This window comes from Dromiciops gliroides, chromosome 6 (genome assembly GCF_019393635.1).
Source record: "Dromiciops gliroides isolate mDroGli1 chromosome 6, mDroGli1.pri, whole genome shotgun sequence".
Lineage (NCBI taxonomy): Eukaryota > Metazoa > Chordata > Mammalia > Microbiotheria > Microbiotheriidae > Dromiciops > Dromiciops gliroides.
This window is the reverse complement of record NC_057866.1, coordinates 139,559,838-139,587,178: the sequence shown is the minus strand read 5'-3', so window position 1 is coordinate 139,587,178 and position 27,341 is coordinate 139,559,838. Positions and strand designations below refer to the sequence as shown.

General features: G+C 36.6%; 1 protein-coding gene across 1 annotated transcript; it reads left to right on the top strand.

Moving 5' to 3' along the window:
• Nucleotides 1-752: 752 nt before the first annotated feature.
• LOC122732097 (transmembrane protease serine 11G-like) lies at nucleotides 753-26,933 on the top strand. Its single transcript, XM_043972265.1, has 9 exons — nucleotides 753-897; nucleotides 4,553-4,659; nucleotides 8,293-8,360; nucleotides 9,194-9,357; nucleotides 15,053-15,091; nucleotides 17,836-18,013; nucleotides 20,890-21,149; nucleotides 25,428-25,570; nucleotides 26,775-26,933. Exons 1-9 carry the CDS (start codon nucleotides 753-755, stop codon nucleotides 26,931-26,933), a joined length of 1,263 nt encoding a protein of 420 aa, XP_043828200.1.
• Nucleotides 26,934-27,341: the final 408 nt, after the last annotated feature.

The following is a 27,341-nucleotide window of genomic DNA, read 5'->3' as shown; positions in this document are numbered from 1 at the left end:
TTATAAAACATGTTTCTTGTGGCAACTTGGGAAACTAGATAGCTACAATGAGTAATCAGTAGTATGGTAACCAATGCCTTCACCAAAGCAGAGCATAGTTAGTAAACTATATTTTTATAAAAACAAACAAACAAACAAACAAAAACCTATGACTTGGGGGATAGTGTAACTTTTGGGAGAAAAAATAAATCTCTTAAAATGCAAAGTGCCTTAATATGCAAATATCTTAAAAGCAAATTGTAACTCCCCCCAAATTTAAAAGACAAAATAGAAAGATCCTGAGTTCAAGCTGACAGAAAATAATTGTTTTTATTGTTATTACACAAAACATTAGTATAATGTTTTATGGTGTACAAAGTGTTTTCCTCACTACTTCATAAGGTAAAAAGCACAAGTAATATATACCTGTTCTAGAGATAAGGAAGCTGGGTTTCAAATAGGCTAGTTACAGGGGCAGCTAGGTGGAACAATGGATAAAGCACCGGCCTTGGATTCAGGAAGACCTGAGTTCAAATCCGGCCCCAGACACTTAACACTTACTAGCTGTGTGACTCTGGGCAATTCAGTTAACCCTCATTGCCCTGCCAAAAACAAAAACAAAACAAAACAAAAATCAAATAGGCAAGTTACTTTCTCACAGTTACAGAATTAGTGAGGGTCAAGGTCAGGCTTCCTACCTAGATCTTCTAATTCTTTGAGTAGGCAGTGTCCCTTCTGTTATTTGCCCCAAGTGCCTCTCTATCTTATGTACAATGTCTGTGTTTTCTTTTCTAAGACCACCAAGATTGGGCTTCAGAAAGGTCCCTACAAATCCGTGGATCATCGGCCTTACTGTTGTGGCTATAGTTTTGGTTCTGGCACTTGTCATTGGTCTCCTGGTCTATTTTTTAGTATTGGGTAAGTATTCATTTACACTTATTTCGTCAATCTTATTATATGGTCCCCTTCCATTTCAATGCCATAACATTAAGTTATACCTAAAAAGTTACAGGTCTATAAATAATAACTTCCCTTTGATTTAAACACTATGGCTTATTTCATATGATGATATCTTTATAATTGCTGTTGCTATATAATGATATCTCATATAATGATGTTTCCATATAATATCTCCTGCCAAATACAACACCAAGTGTTAGTGTTCTCATCTCCTGCATTTCTAAAAGTAGTGTGATCATTAGGTTGTATAATTAAATAATTCTGATAGCATGGTGTAAGGTCTAAAATTCTACCTGTGATGTCTAAAATCTAATGATTGGTCACCTTAAATTAAAAGCTTTAGCAAGACTTTAGGCTTTTAAGTGTTCATTAAAGTGTATTAGAAGTTAGTGAAGAGAGAGAGGACGGAAAAAGCAACCTTAATCTAGCTATCTAAGAATGAGCCTCCATCCTCCTGCCAAGCCCCAAGTATAGAACAAAAAGACCTCGCTCCTCCCAGAAGCCCCCTGTGAAACAGGAAACAGGGCCATCCACAAACACAGCTCTGAGCTAACTGGGTGGTAGCACCAATTGACATGACCCATAGGTGGCAGACATCACTTCCAGATGTCGATACAACCTTTGACACCCCAGAAAGGTCACCTCATGCTTTCTCCTCATGGCAGAGCCTCCCTGCAATATCTTTCTCAGCAGGTTGGTGGTGCTCTGATTCTCACAATGACATGGTCATTTGAAAGTGCCTTCAGATCCAGGAAGACCTGACTTCAAATCCTGCATATTACACATACTAGCTATGTGATCCTGGGCAAATCATAAAACCTTTCAAGGCTCCTGGCAATTCTCTAAGATCAGTGCTGAGCTCCATTGGTAGAGGGAGTTTCCTCATCTATGAATTCCCTATAACAATGAAATCACATTTTAGTCCCTTTTTTGAAGCTTACAATTCAGCCTAATATAAATACTGATCTTTAGAGAAAACTATTAGACTCTCCAGCTAACTACTATATTCAAAGTGGCTTTTCAAACTTTCATCATTCACCTGGTATTCCTTTTTCCCAGGCACCATAAGCCATCTATCCAAGTTAGGTACTTCCCCACAAATGTTCTTTTTCAAGTTATTATACACCAAATGTTGTTGATTTTTTTTTATTTAGCTTTTATTTACCTCTATAATCTTTAGACCAGTTTGCAAACTACATATTTTAGGACCAATATGTACATATTTAAAGCACAGCCCACTTTGCTTAGGAATGCATGAGTATATTAGGTTTAGGGCACATGCCTTTAACCACGGCTCCTCAGGAGACTGAGGCTAGACCTCTTGATTTTCAAAGTTTTGATCTGTAGTGAGTCAGGCATCCATAATAAACCTGTGAGAAATATGGTGATCTCATAGAATGGGGGAGAGGCACCAGTATGCCTAAGAAGGGGAAAACCAGACTAGGCTGGAAAAACAGAACAGGTCAAAGTTCCTAAGCTAATCAGAATGGAACTTATTCCATGAATAGTCCCTAAACTTCTAGCCTGAATAAGATAGGGAGGCCTACCAAGAAAGAAAGAAAGAAAGAAAGAAAGAAAGAAAGAAAGAAAGAAAGAAAGAAAGAAAGAAAGGGAGGGAGGAAGGGAGGGATGCATCTCTCTACCTCTACATTCTCATCTTTAGGTGGACAAAATAGCTCTATTTTCCTTTATTAAAGGAATATTTATTAAATTAGTTCAGTGTTTCAATAATAATTTTCACATCAAAATCAATAATAATACAGGAATTATTCAGTAATTAATATAGGCATAAAAGATCAAACTTTTGTAGATTAGAATTTATAGGTCATTCATTATGTCATAATCAGAAAGCATTAATTAAATACATAACATCTTCAGAGAACAAGAAATCAAAATGTTACCAAATATGATTTTCTAGTTTTCATCATGCATAAACATTATCTTCAGCCATCATCCATCAAGTGAGCACAAGATATGCACATAGACTTGATTTGCTCCACCTGGGTCCATTTATGTACTTCCCATGTAGTATTATAAATCCTTTAGCTACTTGGTATCCTCCTATATGTTATAAACTCCAGGATAACAGGGACCATTTCTTATCCTATACCCAGGCTTCTTTGTTTTCCTTCAGACACTATCAAAATCTCACTTTCTGCAACAAGCCTTTCCTGATTCCCTTCAATGCTAGTGCCTTCTCTTTAAGATCATTTCCAATTAAAGCTATATGTATTTTGTTTGTATGTAATTATTTACATGTTTTTTTCCCTCATTAGTCTTGAAGCTCCTTGAGAAAAGGGACTTTTGTCTTGTTTTGTTTTACCTTTATCTTTATTCCCAATGCTTAGCATAGTGATTGGCATATAGTAGGTCACATGGTGTGTTGCAATGTTAATGGCAATAGATTTACAATCAAAGGTCCTTGAAAGTGAAACAGAGAATTTCACATTTATCCTGGAGCTAATAAAGTTTATTGAGTATAGGTGAGGGTGATATGGTCAGACCTATTTTGGGGGAAGATGAATTTGACAACTAAGTTGGAACTGTAGTGGGAAAAGATTTGTAGTAACAACAAACAAGCTATTCCATTCATCTAGTCATTAAGGGATGAGGGGCTTGCACTAGGGTGGTGGCAGTGTCAGAAAATAGAAGGGGGTTTACATGAGAGATGTTACATAGGTAAAAATGACAACATGGGCCCACTGATTGCATATGGGGGTGAGAGAAAGTGAGGAGACAAGGGTGACATAGGTTCCTAGCTTAGGTGACTGAGAAGATGGTGGTACCCTTGACTATAATAGAGGGAAGTTCAGAAGAAAAGGGAAAAGTTGAGTTCAATTTTGGATGTATTAGGTTTAAGATATCTCCAAGACATCTAGTTCAAGATCTCTGAAAGGCAAGCTAGAGTTGTGAGACTAGTCTGAGAGAGAGTTTGGAGCTGCATAAGTAGACTTGAGATTCATCTACATAGAGATGATGATTGAAACTTTAGGGGCTGATGAGGTTACTAAGTGAAACAATCTAGAGGGAGAAGAGAAGAGGGCTGAGAAGAGAACAGTAGGGGGTACTCACTATTAGGAATGTGATGGGGATAAAAATATGGCAAATAAGAGATAGGAGGCATCAAGACAGGTAGACTGAGAGATAATAATAGCACCTATCTCCCAAGGTTGTTGTGAAGATCAAATGATATAATTATAAAGCACTTTAGCACACTTTTTAGAGTGCTATATAAAAGGTGATGGTGGTGGGGCAGCTAGGTGGTACAGTGGATAGAGCACTGGCCCTGGATTCAGGAGGACCTGAGTTCAAATCCGGCCTCAGAACCTTAGCACTTACTATCTGTGTGGCCCTGGGCAAGTCACTTAACCCCAATTGCCTCACCAAAAACAAAACAAAAAACCCAAAACAAACAAACAAACAAACAAAAAGGTGATGGTGGTGGTAGTAGTAGTAATAGTAGTAGTAGTCGTCATCATTGTCATTGTTGTTGTTGTTGATGATGATGTTGTTAGAAGGGACATAACTATATGGCAGTTTTCTCAGTTACATATCTCTTCTTATTCTCAAAATCATGCTGTAGACTACAAACCCTTTTTGCCTTCCTTTATAGATCAGAAGCCACATTACTACCAAACTTCCTTCAGGATACCTAGCATTGAATATAGCAATGAATTGGAGGCAGCCCATTCTGAAGTTAAAGCAAGAATCACCGATCAGGTAAAGTTGTACTTTTGCTGAAGTTCTGACAACATAAGTCCACACCTAAGAAAGATGTTGGGGAAAACTCTGCTGGAGGGAGAGGTTAGTTGAGAGTATCTCTGTCTGAAATAATTACAAAAGGACAACCAAAGGGGAAATTATATCAGTCCTACACAATTCAGCAGCCATCAGGAAAACAATTTATGCAAGCACATAGCACTAAAAAACTACTAGAGATATCTGAAGATAGTTATATTGAACTTTTAATAAATACATCACCAACTACCATTTATTAAGAATAAACTTTAGTTTTAGACCATTATCTTATAGTATATACCATAAAATCTAAAAATTAAGACATGACAAATACTAAAAAAATTATCAGAAAATATTAGAAAAGAACCAGATCACATTCCTTTCATATATACGACTGGGGGAGGGAGATAAATTCTTAATCAAACAAGGGATATAGTCAACCACAAAAGATATACATAATTTCAACTGTTGTTTCAGTCAGGTCTGACTCTGTCACCCCATTTGGGGTTTTCTTCAGCAATGATACTGTAGTGGTTTATTATTTCCTACTTCAACACACTTTGTTTTTATTTTATTTTATTTTATTTATTTATTTATTCATTCATTCATTTATCCATTTATTTATTCATTTATCTGTTTATTTATTTATCTGTTCATTCATTTGTTTATCATTTATTTAGCTGTTTAATTATTTGTTTATTTGTTTGTTTGTTCTTTGGGGCAATGAGGATTAAGTGACTTGCCCAGTGTCATGTAGCTAGTAAGGGTCAAGTGTCTGAGCTGGATTTGAACTCAGGCCCTCCTGAATCCAGGGTCTGAGCTTTATCCACTGTGCCACCTAGCTGCCCCCTCAACATACTTTATAGATGAGGAATTAAGGCAAACAGGGCTAAGTGACTTACCCAGGGTGACACACAGCCAGGAAGTGTCTGAGGCTAGATTTAAACTCGGGAAGATGACTCTTCCTGACTTTAGGCCCAGCACTCTATCCAATGTGCCACCGAGCAGCTGTAATTTCAATTTCAATTACACAAAACTTAAAAGATTTTGTATGAGCAAGTGATGATACTAGGCTGAAAAAGCTTTATGACCCTGGGCAAGTCACTTAACCCCAATTGCCTCAAACATCATGGGCCATCTTCAGTCATCCTAATTTACATTTTGCCACTGAACCCAGATGGCTCTGGAGGAGAGAGTGAAGCTGCTGACTTTGCACAATACCCCCGTACTTCAATCCAATTCACTGCAAGTCATGACATGACCTCCAGATCTCATGGTCCTCTTCAAGAATGAAAGACAAATAACAACTATAGATTGAAAGCAGTTTATAGCACAAAGCAAAATGACCCAAAATTGGGGAAAAGAAATGAAAGCAAGGAGTATTGGTAAACTATAAATTGGTATATAAGGTGGCCTTCTAAGTATCCATAACTATACCACAATAGCTTTAAACTAGATCTAGCTACTCTATCTCACCTCACCTATGTACTTCAATCCGGACCCTAGAACCAACCTGAGGGAGATAGATATTAATGTAACCAAAAACTTATAGATAACACTATGATAAACACAATAGAAAATTCAAAGCACTGCATCATATGCAGTATATGATATGGTCTTTGATCCCGAGAGTTTGTAATATAAATAGGGAGACAAGACAAATACAAATGAAATAGGTAAATTATAATGTATGTGAGTATATCTTTAAATATCAAATGAATTGTAGCTATTAAGTGTGAGAGAACTTGAGCAGAAGCAGAGGTCTCTAAAGCATGGAGTAAACAGGGAATGAAGGCTGCATGGAGGAGGTGTGACTTGAGGCTGATCTTGAAGGATGGGTAGAATTTGAATATATAGAAAGGATGGGAGAGGTAGAGTTAAAAATATGTAGGAATAAAAGTAGATAAATAAGAATTTATAAGACGTGCAGTAATACAAAAAGTAGCCTACAGCATAACATAGTGCTCACAGGAGTCCATATATAATATTATACATTCGACTCCATCGCTAATTAGTTATGACTTTAAGCAAATTGTTTAGGCTTTCTGTGCCTCGGTTTCCTCATTTGTAAAACTGGAAATTATACTAGATCTTTAAGGTTCTTTCCAGCTATACGTTTTTGATTTGGTGGTAGGGTAGGAAAGAGACAAAATGGTGAAGGTGCAGAAAAATTTCAATGACAGAACCTCAAAGAACCAGGGAATCTAGCGACCTCTTTGAGAGATTTACTAGCAGACAATAAAGACAAAACATAGTTATTAAAGAATTAATGATCCTATTTCTGGATCTTTTCATCTCCTCCCTCTCCCTTCTGCCACCCACCTTATGGCTCAATCTTTCTGCATTCTAAAACAGATATTTAGCCACAGGTTCACTTAAGGTTTGGCACATGAACAGTCATTTCCCAAAAAATCCAGTTTGACAGGTAAATGATGATAAATAAAGAGTCAAGAGGGTAAGATCACACATTTCAAGAACAAGCTGTTGCTTGGGGAATAGCAGTTTACTCTAGGAGTTCAGTTCATAATGGGATTATCCCATGGGCAGTATTAGGAGACAAACAAGTGATTTTTGTAGTTTTATTCTATTTATACTTTCCTATAGATCTCCATTAGTATCTTTGTTTTCTGGAAAGCACTTAATGCATACATACCCCAGTAAATATAAATCACAAACAACCAAGCAATCTCATTTTACCACTGGAATGAGGCAATCAAGTTCCATCAAGAATTACAGCCTGGGGGGCAGCTAGGTGGTGCAGTGGATAAAGCACTGCACTGGATTCAGGATGACCTGAGTTCAAATCTGACCTCAGACACTTGACACTTACTAGTTGTGTGACCCTGGGCAAGTCACTTAACCCTTATTGTGCCACCAGAAAAAAAAAAAAAAAGAATTACAGCCTGAAAAGTTGTTGTTTTTTTTTTTTAATGACATATTGTTGTTGTTCAGTAATGTCTGACTCTTCATGACTCCATTTGTATTTTCTTGGCAATGCTACTGGAGTCATTTGTCTTTTCCTTCTCCAGCTCATTTTACAGATAAGGAAACTGAAAGAGACAGGGGTTAAGTGACTTGTTCAGGGTCACACAGCTATTGAGTGTCTGAGGTTGGATTTGAACTCAGATCTTCCTGACTCTAGGTGCAGCACTTTATCCCCTACACCACCTAATGCTCATATTTTAATTTTTTTATGACAACCAGGTACTCAATGACTTGGGGATTACATGATAATGGTTGAAGAGTAAGAATTAAGACTATTCAGATTAATCCTTCAAAAAGGTTATCCTGCCTTTGAGTCCCTTATTCTTTAACTATTTGTTATTCTATTTACACTGTAGTAACACCAACCTAAACCAAATGTTATCACTCATCTTTGACTGCTGGTCAAGTTTGCTGTATATTTTCTACGGTTCACCTTATATAAGGTTCATCTTTGTACAAGCAGGATAAGAAAACAGAACATATTTTCTGAAGGCAATTATAAATATTAAAATAAACATTTAAAATTGTAGCATCATTCTTTTCAAGTACTTTAAAAAACAGATTGAAGCAATGTGGTATTCTTTTTGGTATCAAATTCAATTCTGCTAATATTTTCTTTTCTTTTCTCAGGTAGATAATATTTTTAAAAAATCCAGTTTAGAAGGAAAATACATGAACTCTCATGTCATCAAATTCAGGTAATGACAAATAATCACCTTGCAAACTAAAAAAGGAAATGTTGATTTTAGTTTCTCTTTAGTCATATATCTATAAGTGGTACAAAATCATCATTACAATTTTAAATACACAAAGAGAATACGTAGTTTAATAATACCTCAATTAAATTATTCCTGAGTATGTATTGGAAAAGGAAATGGCAAAGCACTCCAGTATCATTGCCAAGAAAACCCCATGGACAGAGATGCATGGGATTACAAAGAATCGGACACAACTGAAAAAATAAACAATACCAATAACAACAATCAAGTATATATGAAAAAATAAAATGAAAATTCAGAGATTTGGTAAACATGGGAAGTGTGAAAAAAAAAAACATGGACTAGTTTTAAGTTTTCTGTAGGGCTGGTTAAGTTTCCTCAAAGTCAATCAAGAAGACCCATTCCTTCTAGTTTACATGAAATTTTGTCTGAAAACAGACATGGTGATGTAGTTATGGATTTTGGAGGAGCAAGTTATGCACAAAGTTGATTGGGATAACAAGGAATATTTTTTTCTTCAGAAAAAAAGGAAAAAAAAAAACAATTTAAAACTTCCTGAAACTCTAAGGGAACTCTCTGCTCCCTCAATATGATTAATCCTATAAGACAAAAATTTTTTTAAATAAAACAAAAACCACTTGCCAGCACACCTATCTTTTTGAGAGGGCAAAAAAAGTAAGTAAAAGTAACTTCTGGCAGAGTCATAAGCTATGGTTTATTGAGAATGTAATTCCTGATAAATAAGGAAAACGTTAAGGAAATTGTCATGCCTGCATCCCTACTGAACCTTTTTTGCTTTTGTTAATTTTCAGGCCAAGCACTGATGGTCTGAAAGCAGATGTATTGCTTAAATTTCAGTTTGCATCTTCTGTAAATGAAAACACAATAAAAATGATGGCTGAGAACATTTTGCATCAGAACTTAAAAGATGGCACACAGTCCTTGGAATTAGATGGTTCCTCACCTCATCTTCAAGGCAAGGAGCATTTTCTTTCATGTCAATCTACCAGGCCTCTTGTTTTTTCCTCATTAACTCTTACATTTCTTCTCCATCACATTTTCATTGCTGCCCTCTTATAAAATGAGGGTTTTTTAAAAACTGTTTCAACTCATCATCTATTGGAATGTGAATTAGGTCCCACACAATCTGTACAGTCAATAGTATGCTCTTTCAGTTACATTGAAAGTAATAGAGAAGGGAAGGAAGAAGGGAGTAAGCATTTATTAGGCACCTACTATGTACCAAACACTATGCTAAAAGCTTTTACAAATATTACCACAGAAGGAAATCCATCTCTGCTTTCAAGGCTCAGTTAAGGTACCACCCTCTTCCTTAAAGTCTTCTCTGATACACCTTTCCAGAACATCTCTTTCTTCCCCAATTGAAAGAATAATCTTCTTCTTTATATTTTCCTAGAATATTTTCTCTGGATCTCCTTTTCTCTACCTTGAGCATGTGTGTATACACACATTCTATCCCCTTAAGTAGACTGTAAACTTCATGAGGGTTGGGACTACATTGTTTCTCATTTTTGAATTCCTAAAACTTAATATACTGCCTTGATATATACTTAATATACTGGGTGAATGGTAGATTTAGAGATGAAAGGGACTTCAGCTATCATCTAGTTCAAGCCATGATATTTTGAAGTCAGCTCTAACTGGCTCTCAAGAGCTGATCATTAAATTTTCAGTTTGAGTATTTATACCCAGGAAATTGGCAAACGCTACAAATCAGGGCTTGATGGGTTTTGATGTTTGTCTAAACTTAATAAAGTGATGGAGAAAAGGTTAGTAATGCTGGTTAAACTTTAAAATATTTTGTGTTTATGACTTTTTTGGAGAGCTGATTGTTAAACATTTGGCAGCATACACAAATTCAATCCTCTCATTTTATAGATTAAGAAACTCTGGCTCAGAGAAAAAAAGTCATTTGACTAAAACAGGTTTAAATTCAAGTCCTCTGTCTTTAAAGCCAGTCTTTTTTCTACCACCCCTAAAATAATTTTAATAAATGCTTATCTAGTTGTAGAAGGAAATAAAATGGTGTAGTGGGAAGGCTGTAAGTCAGAGGACATGAGTTTTAACCCTATCACTAACTACTTGTGTGACCTTGGGGAAGTTGTTTTGTCTCCCTAAGTTTCAGTTTCCTCATATGTCAAATGGAGGAGTGGGACTAAATTTCCTTCCAGTTCTAAAGGCATGATCCTATTAATAGCAGTATAATTTTCTTTTAGGATCAAAACTATGTAGTAAAGATAATTAATTACCTATGAAGAAACTACCTCTACCAATTTAGATTGCCAGCTAGCCTGTAATGTATATTCGAAGACTTCCTTAGGCACTAGGAGATTCTGTGAGTTGTCTAAGGTCACAGAGCCAATGTGTGTCAGAGGTTGGACTTGCACTTAGGCCATTTTGGATATGATGATGACCCTCCAACCACTTACTGCCTCTTTATTACTTTGAAAAATTATCTATAGGATATAAAACATGTCCTTCCTCTGAGACAATATTCAAGGGCTGCTTAGGAAAGTGCACCATGCCAAAAGCAAATCCAATAAACATCTCTTCTGCTTTTCCTGCCAATTCACCTACCTGCTACTGCCTCTGGCATTCATCACCCTCCCTTGCTTTCTCCTCATCTCACCCCACTTCCCTTTCATCTTAGCCACTGTGGAATAGTAAAGGAAAGTAGAATTTGGTGCTTGGGGCACAGACTGAATGAGAGGAATCATTAAGAGCTACAGTTATATTACAGTAGACCTCTTCTTCCCAGACAGGACAGGGGTAGCCAGAGGAGCCACCATCAGGAAAAGGAAGGCATCTAGTGCTGACAATATAGTGAACACAGAGAGCCACCTTATCAGTCACAACAACGCAAGTAGCTGATAAATATTTGGACTATGCTATTAAAGATGGTTCATTAAATTCTAAGATTGTTATCACCACCACCTCTCCAAATTAATTTGAAGTTGCCATATTTTCTTAGAACATTTAACACACAAGTTGGCAGATGGAGACATCTGATTGCAGAGCTGTCAAAATATTTCCAGTGCCTAGCAATTTTTATCTTATTATTTGTTTCTCAAACTACTTCTGGGGAATAGAGCAAGCACATCATTATCTCACGTTCAAAGGGGGAAGAAATTGAGTCATAGACTTGGTTGAGATCAGACAGTAAGAAAGCAATGCAAAGATCAGAAGTTGGAACCACTTCTGCACTCCATTTTTGAGTATCATTAACCCTAGAGTTAAAAATTAAATGCAATCCTACATATTAAATCCTAGACACCCAAAATTGTGTCCCTATTGAAATGTCTAATTTGTTTCTTTTTAATTTATTAAACATTTTAACATTCTTTTAAAAATTTTGAGTTCCAAATTCTCTATCTCCCTGGAACCCCTACCCCATTCATTGAGAAGGCAAGAAATTAAATACAAATTATATATCTGAAATCATGCAAAACCTATTCCCATATTAGCCATGTCACAACAAAGCATGAAAAAATCAGCAAAGTGAGGAAATTATACTTCTCTTTGCACTGAGAGTTCATCAATTCTCTCTCTGAAGGTGGGTAACATTTTTTTTCTAGTGAGGCAATTGGGGTTAAGTGACTTTCCCAGGGTCACACAGCTAGTAAGTGTTAAGTGTCTGAGGCCGGATTTGAACTCAGGTCCTCCTGACTCCAGGGCCAGTGCCCTATCCACTGCGCCACCTAGCTGCCCTGTTAGTAACATTTTTCATCATGAAATCTTTGGAACTGTTTTGATCATAGTATTGGTCAGAGTATCTAAGTCTTACACAGTTTATCATTACAACATTGCCATTACTCTGTACAATGCTGTCCTGGTTCTGCTCACTTCACTTTGAATCAGTTCATATAGATTTTGCCATTTTGTTTTTGACCTAGGAGTTCTGGAATTTGCTACAATATTCCTGAGAGTTTTCATTTTGGGATCTCTTTCAGGAAGTGATTGATAGATTCAATTAATTTCTATTTTACCTTGTGGATCTAAAGATATTGGGGGCAGTTTTTCTCTATAATTTCTTAAGATTGGATTTGTAGGCTCTTTCTTTTCTCGTGGATTTCAAGCAGTCCAAATGTTCTTCAATTATCTCTTCTTGATCTATTTTCCAGGTCAGTTGTTTTTCCAATGAAATATTTCACATTTTCTTCAATTTTCCTTACTTTGATTTTGTTTCATTGTTTCTTTCTGTCTCATGGAGTCATTAACTTCCACTTTCCCAACAAAAACTTTTAAGGAATTATTTTCTTCAGTGAGATTTTGTGCCTTTCCTCCCATTTTGCCAATTCTGGTTTTTAAGTTCTTTTCTTCAGTGATTGGGCTTTGTTTTTTTGTTTGTTTGTTTGTTTTGTTTTGGGGTTTTTTGTGGGTTTTTTTTGCTTCTTTTGGCTTCATTTGGCCAATTCTTTAAGGTATATTTTCTTCAGGATTATTTTCTACCTCTTTTATCAAGCTGTAAATCATCTTCTAATAATTTTCTTTCATCACTCTCATTTCTTTTCCCAATTTATCCTCTACCACTGTTAGCTTTTTCTTCAACTCTTCAAGGAATTCTTGTATTTTTTTTGTTGTTGTTTTGTATTCTTTGATTCTTTGCTTGTAGCTATTTTCCATTTTTGTTTTCTCTTTGTTTCCATCTTTGTTTTCTCTTTTCTGCCACCACAGTAACTTTTTTGGTCAAGTTCTTTTTTTATTGTTTGCTCATTTTTCTAGTTTATTTCTTACCTTTGAATTTCATGTTAAACATTCTATTCTGCTTACCTGGAGGTTAGTAGACCTGTCCCAAGCTTTAGGGTTTTTCATGCTGTCATTTTCAGAGCTGGGTCTGGGTGTCTGAAAATTTTTGGTGGTCCCAAGGTGGTATGATTGGGAGATGGGCGTGGTTACTTTTCTCCTTGTTTGTACTCTGGCTTTTACCCAGGTAGGGCTTTTGCTATCCTACAGTTACATTAGCTAGCTCTCTTCTCTGCCCTAGAACTGCAACCAAGGCCCCTGTTCCCTTTTGACTGACCACAAATGTTCCTCCTCTCTACCCTGGAAGTGAGAAACAGAACTAAAAAAAAGGGAATGCAGTTTCTAAAAAGTGCCAGGTCCGACAACCCAGCAAAGGTTCCCCTGTCATCTCTTTCTATCCTTTTGTTCAAATCCCTTACCATCTCTGAGATGAGAGTTCTAGATGCTGCTGCTGTTCCCACTTCAACTGTCTCCAAGGACCACTACTGCTGTTGTTAACAGTGTATGCTTTAGGCTGGCCACAAACCTGGTGTCACAGACTTCTGCCAACTTCCTAAATTGTCTTAGACTGGAAAAATATCTCAATCTGACCTTTTCTTTTCTCTACTACTCCTGAATTTGATTTGAGACATGATTTTAAAGTTGTTTGGAGTGGAATGTGGGGAGAGTTTGGCTGGGTTGCTGCTTCTACTCTACCATCTTGGTTCTGCCCCCTGTAATGTCTTCATTTTAAAAGAATAACTTGGACCATTATACCTTTCTCCACCAATGTCTCTCGTGTAGGATTTGAGTGAAAAACTCTGAGTTTAGTTTCAGGGAAAAGCCTTTTTCTTAAGATGAAAAATATTTCTTTTATCAAATAATAAATACTACATAACCCCAAACATCATCTTTTTTTGTCTTTCAGAACATGGAGTCAGATTCTATACTTAGTAATTTTCAAGTTCCTCATAATATCATGTCTGCATTCTCCTCTTTCATAGTCTCTGTTCTTTCTCCTTGACTATTATTTTTTCATTATTTTTTCTTTTGTAAGCAGGAAATACAAAGATAAAAAGTGAAGAATTCCTGTCTTCAAGAAGTATATCTTAGGGGCAGCTAGGTGGCACAGTGGATAAAGCACCGGCCCTGGAGTCAGGAGTACCTGAGTTCAAATCCGGCCTCAGACCCTTGACACTTACTAGCTGTGTGACCCTGGGCAAGTCACTTAACCCCAATTGCCTCACCCCCCCCCCAAAAAAAAAAGTTATTAAAAAAAAGAAGTATATCTTCTATCAGGGGAGACAATATACATACACACACAAACATGCATACACAATGTATGTATAGGTATACATATGTATATGTGTATTTGTATGTATATATATACACACATGTATTTATGGAGAATATCTATATTTATCTATATAGAGAGATTATTTTCAAATCCTGCCTCAGTCCTTTATTAGCTGTGTGACCCTAGGCTTCAGTTTCCTCATTTATAAATTGGGGATAATAATAGCAACTACGTTACAGGGTTGTTTTGTGGATTAAATAAGATAAGGTATGTAAAGCACTTTGAAAATTTTTAAGTGATATATGTGTTAGTTATTATTATCAAATGTCTAGTCAAATAAGCACTGATTAAGTACCTACTATGTGCCAAGCACTGTCCTGGGTATACAAAAAAGGGCAAAAACAGAATATGGTGAACTCTTTGAGGGCAGGGATTGTTTTTTGCCTTCATTCTTTGTTACTCCAGGGTTAGTACTATTCCTGGCAAGTGGTTGATGTTTGTTAAATACTTTTTGTCCTACCTACCAGTTCTAAAAATTCATGCTATATAGTTATAATATTTGAAAGTTAGTAAATATAATCATAGTAGTGTCCTTACTAGGCAAATGTCTTACTCTACTTTTCTGTTTCAGTTATGAATACAGTACAAGCAGAACACCTTATAAACAATGGTAAGTCCAATATTTTTAACATAAGACTCACAACATAAAGATGAAAACTTTGACAAATTGTCTTGAACTTTCCTTATCTGCATATTCAGTATTTTCCTTCAAACATCATAAATGCTGAAATTATGCAATTTCCACTGGGTTGAGTTTGGGGTGTGTGTGTCAGGGGAGCCTTTCTCTTAGAATTTATTTTTGCAACTCTCATTGTTGCTGTAGTTTACTTATTTCTGTTTCTCTTAACTTTTCTCCAATTAGAAAACAAAAACAAACAAACGAAAAAGTCCTATTCCTTCACAAAATAATCCTCATGGAATTGAGGGTTCTAAAAGGTTATGCCATTTGGGAACACGCTCTAAAAGGTTTTATGAAGCTAAAAAGACTGCAAATACAGTGCCAGTAACAGATTCTATTGGCCTCAGTTTTCACATCTGCAAAATGTACTTGCTGACTTCCAAGGTTCTTTCCATCTCTAAATCCCTGATTCTCTAATCCTATTACTACACCTCCTGCCCTTGGCCCAGCCTAGCTAATTGCACAGAGCGTTATGAAAGAAGGGTTTGCTACTAGGTGAATTATTTGGCCATAGCAACCTATGGGGAAAAAAGTATAAAATGTCTCAGTTTTGTAAAGAATGTTTCTACCTCTACAGTAAGTTGACAGAGGAATGGGAAAAGGAAAAAAAGTTAGGAATCATATAGTTTTTAGACTATCTATAAATATCAGTTTCAATCACCACAACAAGAAATTCAAAAGAGCCTCCAAATCACTTCAACCAGAAAGCAGAAAGACATAATATCCAAGGCAAAAGCTATTTAAAATAAGGCTTATTTGCAAAATATTACAGAGGGAAAAGGTTTAATATAAACAGTGTCACCCCAGAAAATAAGAAAGTATGGTACTCCAGATACTTGCAGATTTGATTGTGCTGAATACACCTACACCCAGAATACCACTAGGCCTTCTCAGGGAAGTCCAGTCAACCAAAACAGATCATCCTAGTAATCCACAAAAAAACCCCCAAGTAGATGAAAAATGTATGTTGCACATATTATCTGGATGGTTTGGCCATCAGGCATTTGGATAGGTACTGCAAATTGAAAATGAAGTGGGCCCGTAATTATATGGAAAGAACAAAATTAATAGATCGATTTGGGAAACGGTGTAGTGTTTTCATGATCACATTGTGCACCTTGACACAAAACTCTCCTTTTCAACATTTAGACTCTCTTGGTATTAATATATGGCTATGAATCATGAAATCCCATGATATCTAAAGAATCAGTAGTATAGGTAACTTATGTATGTTTAAACCAAAACTTGAGTGTCTGAAATGAGTCAAAAATATACTACATTCAATGATAAAGTTCAACTAAAATAAAAAAAATAAAGGTAACATAAGTACTATGCATAAGTCCAATAGCTAGAATATTTTGGTCCTCTGAAATGAGATATATTATAGGTACAAATTATGTGTGAATGATTTTCTAAAAATCAATCATCTATTTAATGAACAAGGAGATTCAAAAAGCTTATTTCTCAAAGTAATTCTGTGATTACTTCTTTTATAATGTCAATAACTTAATTGTTAAATGAGTTTAGATATTTGTTAAATAGTTTAGATGATTTTGTTAAATATTGACAAATAAATTGTTAAATTTGATAAATAGCTAAATAATTTAAATAATTGTTAAATGAGTTTAGAGTTTCGTTCTTAAAGCAGGGAACATCTGACCTTTTCAAAGAGAACTTTAAACATAAATGTCAACAGGGTTTTCTTGGGGAGATAAGGGAAAATATACTGAACAACCTTAATGTAGCAAAGGTGACCCTGAATATTTTATGGTGACCCTCACCATTACTGGCCTTGAGACTCAAAAAGGGGTTTGTCTTAAGGCAGATGAGTAGAAAATTAACAGGAGAAAGCCTAATATAATGGAAAGTCCACTAACACTGAATTACAAGAAGTTGACTCCAGCACTATAATCTCCTTTTACTAGGTTTTTGATCATAGGCAAGTCATTTTATATTTCTGAGCCACAGCTTCTCTATCTGTAAAGTAATGGGGTTAAATTAGACAATTTCTAGGTCCCTAGAAACACTAGAGTTCTATGAAAATCCCTCTATACGCTGTTCTTATCAAAATGTATCTACATTTTTATGTCCAGTTCTAGGTATTACATTTTTGAAAGGACATTAACAAATTGGAATATATTTGAAAGAGGGCAATTAGGGTAGAGAGGGCACTGGCCATTGTTGAAAGATAGAGCTGGCTGAAGAAATGAGGATGCTTAGCCTGAGAAAGAGAAAACTTAGAGAAGGTTCCATAGAAGATATCTAAAGAACTGTCATGTAAGAAAAGGAATTGAATATGTCCTTCTTGGTCCTGGAGGGCAGAACTACAAGTCATGAACAGAAGTTTCCAGGAGGAATGTTTCAGTTCAACATAATAAAGAACTTCCTAAACAGATATAGTTGTAAAAAAAGAAAATGAGCTGCTTGGAGGGGTGGGGATAATGAGTTAACCCCTCACTGGAGATTTTTAATCAGAGGCAGGATCATTACTTGTCAGAAATGCTCTTGAGGGATTTCCTGTTTACATATTGCTTGCATTAGATGATCTCAAAAGTCTATTCTACAATTCTATTATTCTAAAAGTGACTGTACTGTTACTAATATATCATGTAGAAAACATAAGCAAATATATGACTAATTCTTTGGTTATAACCATTCTTGTCCACCTCTAATAGGTTGTGGGTTGGGAATAGACCCTTCATTTCTCACTGAAAGAATTGCTAATGGAGGAACAATTTCACAGAGGGGTTCTTGGCCTTGGCAAGCTAGCTTGCAGGTGGATAGATACCATATCTGTGGTGCTTCTCTGATCAGTGACCAGTGGCTACTAACTGCAGCTCATTGTTTTAATAAGTAAGTCTCTAGCTTTCATTGTCTATCTTACCATTTAATCAATCTATCTATCTATAAGCACTTGCTGACAAAAGTATTGTAAATGATTATGACATCTTGTACAAGAAACTAAAGACAATTGAAGCAAAAGCCATACTTTGTTCTCTGTTGCCCTTTGAAAGGGAGAGATAAAGAAGAAAAACATTAGAAAATAAATTTTTGGCTAAGAAAGTGGTGTTTCAAAATTGAGATTTGGATTTCTGGATGCTAGCTTAAAATATAGAATAAGAATGACAGATTCCTAGGAAGAGATGAAATATACCAACAGAGGCTGGTAAGAACATTTTTGCTAGGTGTTCTGAAAATCTAATTAAAATAAAAAGGTTACAGGGCAGCTAGGTGGCACAGTGGCTAAAGCACTGGCCCTGGATTGAGGATGACCTGAGTTCAAATCTGGCCTCAGACATTTGACACTTACTAGCTGTGTGACCTTGGGCAAGTCATTTAACCCTCACTGCTCCTCCCCAAAAAATAAATGAAAAAAGAATAATAAAAAGGTTGGTGGAGGGGGAAAAAAAACCACTTATTTATATGCCCCAAATTAGAAACCATAGATTTTAGCTACATAGAAAGAGGAAAAGCAATAGAGGCAATGATACCCAGACAAAATCAAGAATAGAGACAGTAGTAAAACTTATAGTCTCATGTGTCTATATAGAAAAGTGTGAAGTTTAGACAACAAACAAGAACTAAAATGTCCTAATGCAAGGAGTCGTTGTGATTTCCCAGGTATCATTGAGGTGTGGTAGAATGAAATATATGACTAGATTATAGTTTTGGATGCTAATTCCTTAATTTAAAAAATAGGTTAAAGAGGGATAGGGGAGTCTAGCTCCATATATTAGAAAGTATATTCATATAAGGCAGCTAGGTGGCGTGATGGGCCTAAAGTCTATCCTTAGATATAGTATCTGTGTGAGCCTGGGCAAGTCACTTAAACTCTGCCTCAGTTTTCTCATCTCTCTAATGGAATAACAATAGCATCTATCTCCCAGGATTGATATGAGGATCAAGTGAGATAATATTTGTAAAGTGCTTAGCACAGTGCCTGGAACATAGTAAAAACTATGTAAATGTTAGCTATAGTTGTTACTACTTGAAAGAACCTGGGAATCAGAGAGGAAAATAATTATGTAGAATATTTGGCTGAGGGCAATGGAGGGGACAACACAAGCGATTTTATGATAGAAGCATACTATAGACTACTTAGGCAGAAAAAGGAAATAGATAAGAAATTTTGGGAAATGATTACAAGCATGGCATAGAAATATAATGGAGTAGTGATAGTGTACAGGGGATGCCCACAATTAGTGGGCATGATATGCATGATTATCCAGCAAAGGACAATAAGAAGGAACAAACAGAGAGTTAGGAGGAAAACCAACAAAGAGCAGTATCATATATGCTGGAGAACAATTTGGAACTAGGACCAAAGGGCTATAAAGCTGCTGTGGTAAATGACTGTGATGAAAAACTATAGTACTATAAGAAATGACAATGGGCATGATTTCATAAAAACGTGGGAAGATCTGTATGAACTGATGCAGAGTGTAGTGAGCAGAACCAGGCAATTATTGTATATAGGAACAGCAATATTGTAATGATGTTCAACTGTGAAAGATTTAATAGTTATTATGATCAATACAATCATCCAAGACAATTCTGAAGGACCATGATGAAAAATGTTATCCAACTCAGAGATAGAACTTATGAACTCTGAGTGCAAATTAAAGTATATTTTTACTTTTTCTTGGGTTTTTTTGCAACATAGTTAATATGGAAATATGTTTTGCATGATTTCACATGCATAATTGATACCATATTGCTTATCTTCTTAATGGTGTGGGAGAAGCTGGAGGGAGAGATAGAATTTGAAACTCAAATTGATTAAAAATAAATAAATACTATATATTTTTTCAATCTTAATGGTCTTTTATTTTTTCCAGTCACATGTAAAGATAGTTGTCAATATTTTTATAAGATTTTGAGTTCTAAATTTTTCTTCCTTATTCCCTTTTCTCCCCCTCCCCAAGACAGAAAGCAATCTCATATAGGTTATATATTTATAGTCGCATTAAACCTATTTCTGCATTAGTCATGTTGTGAAAAAAGAATCAGAACAAAAGGGAAAAACCTCAAAAAAAAAACCACAAAAAAGTAGAAATAGTATGGTTCAATCTGAATCCAGATTCCATAGTTTTTTTTTTTTTTTTTCTGGATGTGGAGAGCATTTTCCATCATGAGTCCTTTAGAATTATCTTGGTTGATTGTATTGCTGAGAAGAGCAACCACACAATGTTGCTGTTACTGTGTACTATGTTCTCCTCGTTCTGCTGATTTCACTCAGCATCAGTCCACTTAAGTCTTTCCAGGATTTTCTGAAATCTTCCTTTCTTATAGCACAATAGAAATATTATATAAGTGTGTGTGTGTGTGTGTGTGTGTGTGTGTGTGTGTGTGTGTGTGTGTGTGTGTACAGTAAAGAGTAGATTCCAGCATCAAATTTAACTGGTTAACTATAAGGTCAGTATTGGGAAGAAAGGAAGTAGAATCAGAGAAGGGATAATGGCCACAAGGAATACAGAGAGGGAAGGATATGGAGATCATGATGAGGATTAAGAATAACCTTTAAACTCTTCTGATTCTTCAGTTCTATTTCTGCTAACAAAATACTTGTAAAATTAAAGGCATTTATATCTAGCCTGAGCCTTGTATTCAGACAGTTTATTTGAGAAACATTGGGATTGTCATCTGCAGATTGCAAATCCATGTTTTAAATTCAATGCAACCTTAAACCAAACATGAACTGACCGTGACATTTTTTCCTCCTTGATCAGCAATAAAAACCCACGACGATGGACTGCTACTTTTGGAACAACTCTCAGTCCTGCCCTGATGAGACGAAATATACAGTCAATCATCATTCATGAAAATTATGCCTCCCACAAACATGAAGATGACATTGCTGTTGTACTTCTGTCCACTCCAGTTACTTTTTCAGAGAATGTCCGAACTGCATGTCTCCCAGAAGCCACATTTGAAGCTTTGCCCCACTCTAATGTGGTTGTCACTGGATGGGGAGCATTTAAAGCAAGCGGTGAGGGTCTTGGCAAAGAGATATAATCCCACCCAATATTTACGTTGAACATAGTGTGATTTGGCTACTGATTGAAAGTTTTCACTAGGCCAAAAACTGAACATGACAAAAAATCTTTTCAAATAATTGAAAAGATTTGGTTGTCCATAAGGCAATATTTAAATTTTATTATGTTGTTTGCTGGTTAATTTGAATAGTCAATACGAGTTCCATTCCCATGAAAAGAGACCTCTGAACCTACAAGGCTGTGCAAATCACAATTAGGAAGATGAAGCATTTAGTTTATAGGTGGGGATGATCTCTTAATCAATCAGGAGTCACATCTCCCTTTCTGTATACGATATTTGTACCACCCATCTGGGGAAGAATTTTTAGGCAATTTCTCCCTTCACAAGCCTGCTTCCCTCTTTCTTTGTATTTGCCCTGGATGGTGGATGAGTATCTTCCAAGTCCAGTCGTTGAACAATGGGCTACTGCTAGTTGGCTATTTTCTCTTGGGCTGATGACTCCACACATAAAAACTTGTCTAGCCCCTCTCCCCTTCAGCATTCTCAGTATTTTATTTAAATAGATCTTCCTTCCTCCCCCTTTCCTGGAGAACCAGTATTGTTTTGGTTTTTTTATTATTTTTTATTTTTTGTTTTTTGGTGAGGCAATTGGGGTTGTGACTTGCCCAAGGTCACACAGCTAGTAAGTGTCAAGTGTCTGAGGCTGGATTTGAACTCAGGTCCTCCTGACTCCAGGGCCAGTGCTCTATCCATTGCACCACCTAGCTGCCCCCGAGAACCAGTATTGTTAATGAGTACTATTATTTCTCTTCCTAGTTTGTAAGTTCTGCCAAGGAAGATAATTACCTGGCCCTGTACCTTTATCTCTTTTCTGATATCCCTTCCTTTAAAGTCAAGGCCTGGACTTGAAAATCTTGTCCACTGGTGTTTTATCTTTATCCCCTTATCCTTGGGCTTTGAGACAACTCTCCTCAGTGCAAGAACTCTAAGCCACTTCTAGCCCTCACCTTGGCACCTTGTAGTGTCTTACTTGACACTACATATGCATATGGGTGTTGGGGAAGACTAGGACCTCTGGTGTGAGGAGTGCTGAGCCTTTTGCAGGACTGTTTTCCACCTTTTCTGTCCATCTGCCACCCAACTCTCATCCATGGCTCCAAGAAACTGTAGTATGCATAGCAGCCACACCCCAGTCAAACTATTTTGGTAGCACAGCTAAACCAGGTTGTGTGTAACTGAAGGACCTCAAACCCACTGGTGAGTGGAGGGTGTCTACCAGGTGGAATGAGCAGCTGTTGTTTACAACCATCATGAAAGCAGTATAAACAGGTGCTGTCTACTACTTAGAGCTTGGTTAAACATCAAAGGCACCAAGGTCATCCACTCCATCCTGAGCCATTGCCAGTCATCTTGACTTTTGTCTTGCCACTGGATTTTTATGGCTCCGGAATAGAGAGTGAGGCCAAAGATTTCATGCAACTCTGTCTTGGTTAATCCAATTCATGAATAAGTTAAAAGACATCACTAAATGTTATGGAACACTTTATAATTTTTACCTACCTTGAAGTTGTGTGTTAACAGGTGTAGAGGCACTGGGAGCTATAGTCACGACTATGCACATAGGCAACCCAGGTCATAAGGTCATCTCACTGAACTGAAGCAGCAGTGGGATTTGGCAGTTCTCAGGGTGTCTAAACAGCCTTTTATAAGGACCACACTACTCCTCCTGGTATGAAAAAGGGGATAGAAAAGGAGCCCTAAAAATTGTCTGCTTTACCAAAATTGCCTCCTTACCATGGCAGGTGGGGACTCTACCCTTTGGTTGAAACAAAAAAAAATGTACAAAAACTTTTGTTAAGCTGACTCCACCAACCATTGGTAAAGGAATGTATACATACTTATGTAAAGCAAGAAATCCAGTAGACCAGAAAGAGTAGTAGCTCTTATTGCAAGAGAACTCAAGAGGTATCACATCCAAAAAACAGCCCTGAGTGAAACAAGGTGATAAATGAAGGACAGCTTACTGAAGTCAGAGCTGGATACATGTTTTTCTTGGAGTAGAAACAGTGATGGGGAATGGAATGAATCTGCCATAGGTTTTACAATCAAAACTAATCTAGTCAACAAGCTTGTATGCTCCCAAAAGAAGTGAATAACAGACTCATGACAATGCAATCGCCACTTGCAGGAAAGCGCCATGTCAGTATCATCAATGCCTATGCTCCCCATAATGAGAAACCTGATGAGGTCAAAGAAAAAAAAATATATGAAGACCTAGAAACCCTTATCTTTAATGTGCCAAAAGAGCATATGCTTGTAATTCTGTATGACTTTAATGACAGAGTAGGCACAGATTATCAGACATTGCCAGGAATCCTTGGAACGAATGGAGTCAGAAATAACAACAGAAATGGTCACTTACTACTGAAGACTTTGTGTATCTCATGACCTTCTCATCACCAACAGGCTCATCTATTTACCAAAATGCAAGAAGACTTTTTGGATGCACCCTTGCAGCAAACATTGACTTTTTTTTTTTTTTAGTGAGGCAATTGGGGTTAGGTGACTTGCCCAGGGTCACACAGCTAGTAAGTGTTAAGTGTCTGAGACCGGATTTGAACTCAGGTACTCCTGACTCCAGGGCCAGTTCTCTATCCACTGCGCCACCTAGCCCCAAACATTGGCATTTCATAGACTATGTCATTGTAAGAAGAAGTGACAGACAGGATGTCATAGTGATGAAGGCAATGTGTAATGTAGAGTGCTGGGCCAATCATAGACTTATCCTCTCTAAGTTAATCATTCATGTTCAACAAAAGCAGTAGCCCCAAGCCAAGAAAACTACCAGAAGACAATGTAAACAGATAAGAGTGCTTCACTGAGAAGGGGTATGAACAGTTTATTGCTAACTTGGAGGGAAAGCTAAGTCCAAACACAGTGGAGAAGAGGAGTGGGCATCTTTCAGAGATTTGGTGTCCAGTGTCACATTTACTCATATAGGCCTGAACACTTGCAAACAACAAAATTGGTTTGATGAAAATGATGGGGACATTCAGAAACTGCTAAAGAAAAAATGAGAGGCAGTAGGTTTACTAACAGCATAGTTCATCCATCTCTAAGAAGGCAGAGTTTAACTCCAAGAAAACAAACAAACAAAAGCAAACAACTTTGAAAGATACAGGATTCTTGGCTCAGTAAGAAGGAAGATGAATCTTAGTTTTATGCTGATAGTAATAATCCAAAACTCTTTTATGATGCCCTGAAGGTTATTTATGAGTCAAAGACCTATGGTGCATCTCAAGTACTCAGTACTGATGGAACCACATTGATTAGTGATAAGGACATGATCCTGGAGAGATGGGCTGAACATTTCCAACCAAAGAAGAGGTTTTTGAATGCCATTAGACTCCTTTGTGTGGCAAAGAGTCTGATGCTGATTTTATGCCAGCTGATATTTTTAAGGCAAGGGTTCTATTGTTCAAAGAAAATCTGACTGAAATCTTCCAGATTATATGGCAAGAGGAGGTTATCCCCCAGGAGTTCAAGGATGCCCCCATTGTCTATCCCTATAAAGGATAGCTACTGACCCAAGAGAAGCTTGGAGAATGTTTAGCCTTTTATTATATCATAGTCTTAAACCCAAGGTTTGGAAGGATCTCCTTATTTATTGTAAATACCCAAGTATACATGGGCTATTCTATGTTAATTAGTACAAAAGGTTTTGCTGTCACTGTTTTAGTAAATTAAAATTAGCTCCATAGAATTCCTCCATCTACATTCTGAATATAGGACTACATGCTTTAGAGAAGCAATATGCAAACCATTTTAAGAGTTTTAACAGAAAAGTAGAAAGAAGTGGTATTTTCTTTCTTTCTTTCTTTTTTTGGTGAGGCAATTGGGGTTAAGTGACTTGCCCAGGGTCACACAGCTAGTAAGTGTTAAATGTCTGAGGCCAGATTTGAACTCAGGTCCTCCTGAATCCAGGGCCAGTGTTCTATCCACTGTGCCACCTAGCTGCCCCAAGAAGTAGTATTTTTTAAAAAGGTACTGGAATTTATCTAGCAAGAGTACAATATTTTCCTTCCCATTTTGAAGTCTTAACGTGACTGGAGTTAAAGAAATTCAACTCAACCTTAAAATTTACTCCTAAAATGGAGTTCTATACATTAGGAGCAATTTATTTCATGAGGTGGGCTTGGGCAGTTATGGAACAATGGATAGAAAGCCATCAATGAAAAAACACTAGGGATTTTTTCTCCCTCATTCTTAGGTCAAATTCCAAATAAACTACGAGAAGCCAAAGTGGAAATCATAAGCAATGATGTCTGTAACAGAATAGACGTGTATGGTGGAGCTGTATCATCAGGAATGATATGTGCAGGATACTTGTCAGGAAAAATAGATGCTTGTGAGGTAAGTTTAAATTGGCAATTATATAAATTATCATTCTAAATAAGGAAACCCCTTTTCAACCTGTGGATAAAGTCACTTTAAGAAACTCCATGAAACGTACATATGGTAGAAAGAAGGAGAGAAGTGGAAGACAAAAGGTAGCAGAGAGAAGTCTATGTCAATACTCTATTATTTTATTTATTTTTTTTTTAGTGAGGCAATTGGGGTTAAGTGACTTGCCCAGGGTCACACAGCTAGTAAGTGCTAAGTGTCTGAGGCCGGATTTGAACTCAGGTACTCCTGAATCCAGGGCCGGTGCTTTATCCACTGTGCCACCTAGCCACCCCCTCAATACTCTATTGTTTCTCAGGACAACCTAGACCAACTGGACCTGGGGAGAAAATGATGACTCAAAAATGATAAAGCAGCAATAGGAGATAGAAAGGGCCAAGTTAGGCTGCCATATATAGGTAAATAGCAGCAATATAACAATATAACAATATATGCTTAATACCCTATATTTGCTATAGTGTTATGAAAGTTCAGAGAAGGGAGAAATTACCTCTGTTGGGGTCAGGGGAGAACAGAGTTTCAGGAAAGACAATCAAGGAAGCAGCATTTGTGCTGGATCTTGAAACTGTACCCTTTTTCCTTCTCTTGACCCAAGATGAAAAAACTGATTGGATTCAATCCAGTTTGTAGACTGAACAGGAAATCTCTGCCTCATTATCACTGTGCTCTAGCTAGAGGAACAAATAACGATCAACTACAGAATAAAGATGATCCAAAATGATCAAATAAAGAGCAGTGGTATAAAGATTAGGATAGGCTGATAAATATCTCAGGAATTCATCTACAACTCGCCCTTCTCTCTTATGATGCTAATGATACAGATACTACTGTTAGAGGAGACTAGTTGGCATAGTGGATAGAATACTGGACTTACCATGTGAAAGTTCTGAGTTTGAATTCTACCTCTGATTCTTACTACCTTTATTATCCTAGACAAGTCGCTTAATTCTTTCCCAGCCTGATTTTCCTTCTGTAAAAAAAGGATAATTATAGTGCTTTCTCACAGGGTTATTGTATAGCTCCAATGGGATAATATATGTAAAGTGCTTTATAAAACTTTAGGCACTATATAAATACTAGCTGTTATTATTTCTGATACTCATTTCTGAAATTATTTTATGTAATTCAGTGAATATTTCTATTATTCCCTTAGGGTGATTCTGGAGGACCACTGGTTATACCAAACAACAGACTCTGGTACATTATTGGAATAGTAAGCTGGGGAATAGACTGTGGAAAAGAAAACAAGCCCGGACTCTATACCAAAGTGACCCGTTATCGGGACTGGATTAAATCAAAAACTAACCTCTAAATCACTGCCTTTGTCATTGTTATGTATTAAATGCACAAGTTCAATGTAGGTCAAGATTCTCAAAATTGTTTAATTTATGCTTAATTTATGTTTCATTGCATTTGCATGTTTTTATTCTCTGAGTACGAGGAACAGAAAGTACAACTATCCTCGAGACAGCTCTCATTTTGTTGTGTGCCAATTATTATATGGGTCAGGCACAATGATTTCTTACCACATTATATATCATGACGTGTATAATTTTTGCATGGCAATAGAAGATATTCAATCTCTATTCTTCCAAGATATTCCAAAACTCTGTGTGTATTTTATTCATTCCTAATCTAGCTCTTACTCAAAGTATAACATAAAAGAAAGAATCTGAGAGTAGGAGGTGGGAGATCTAGGTTCCAGGTACAATTGTGCTAT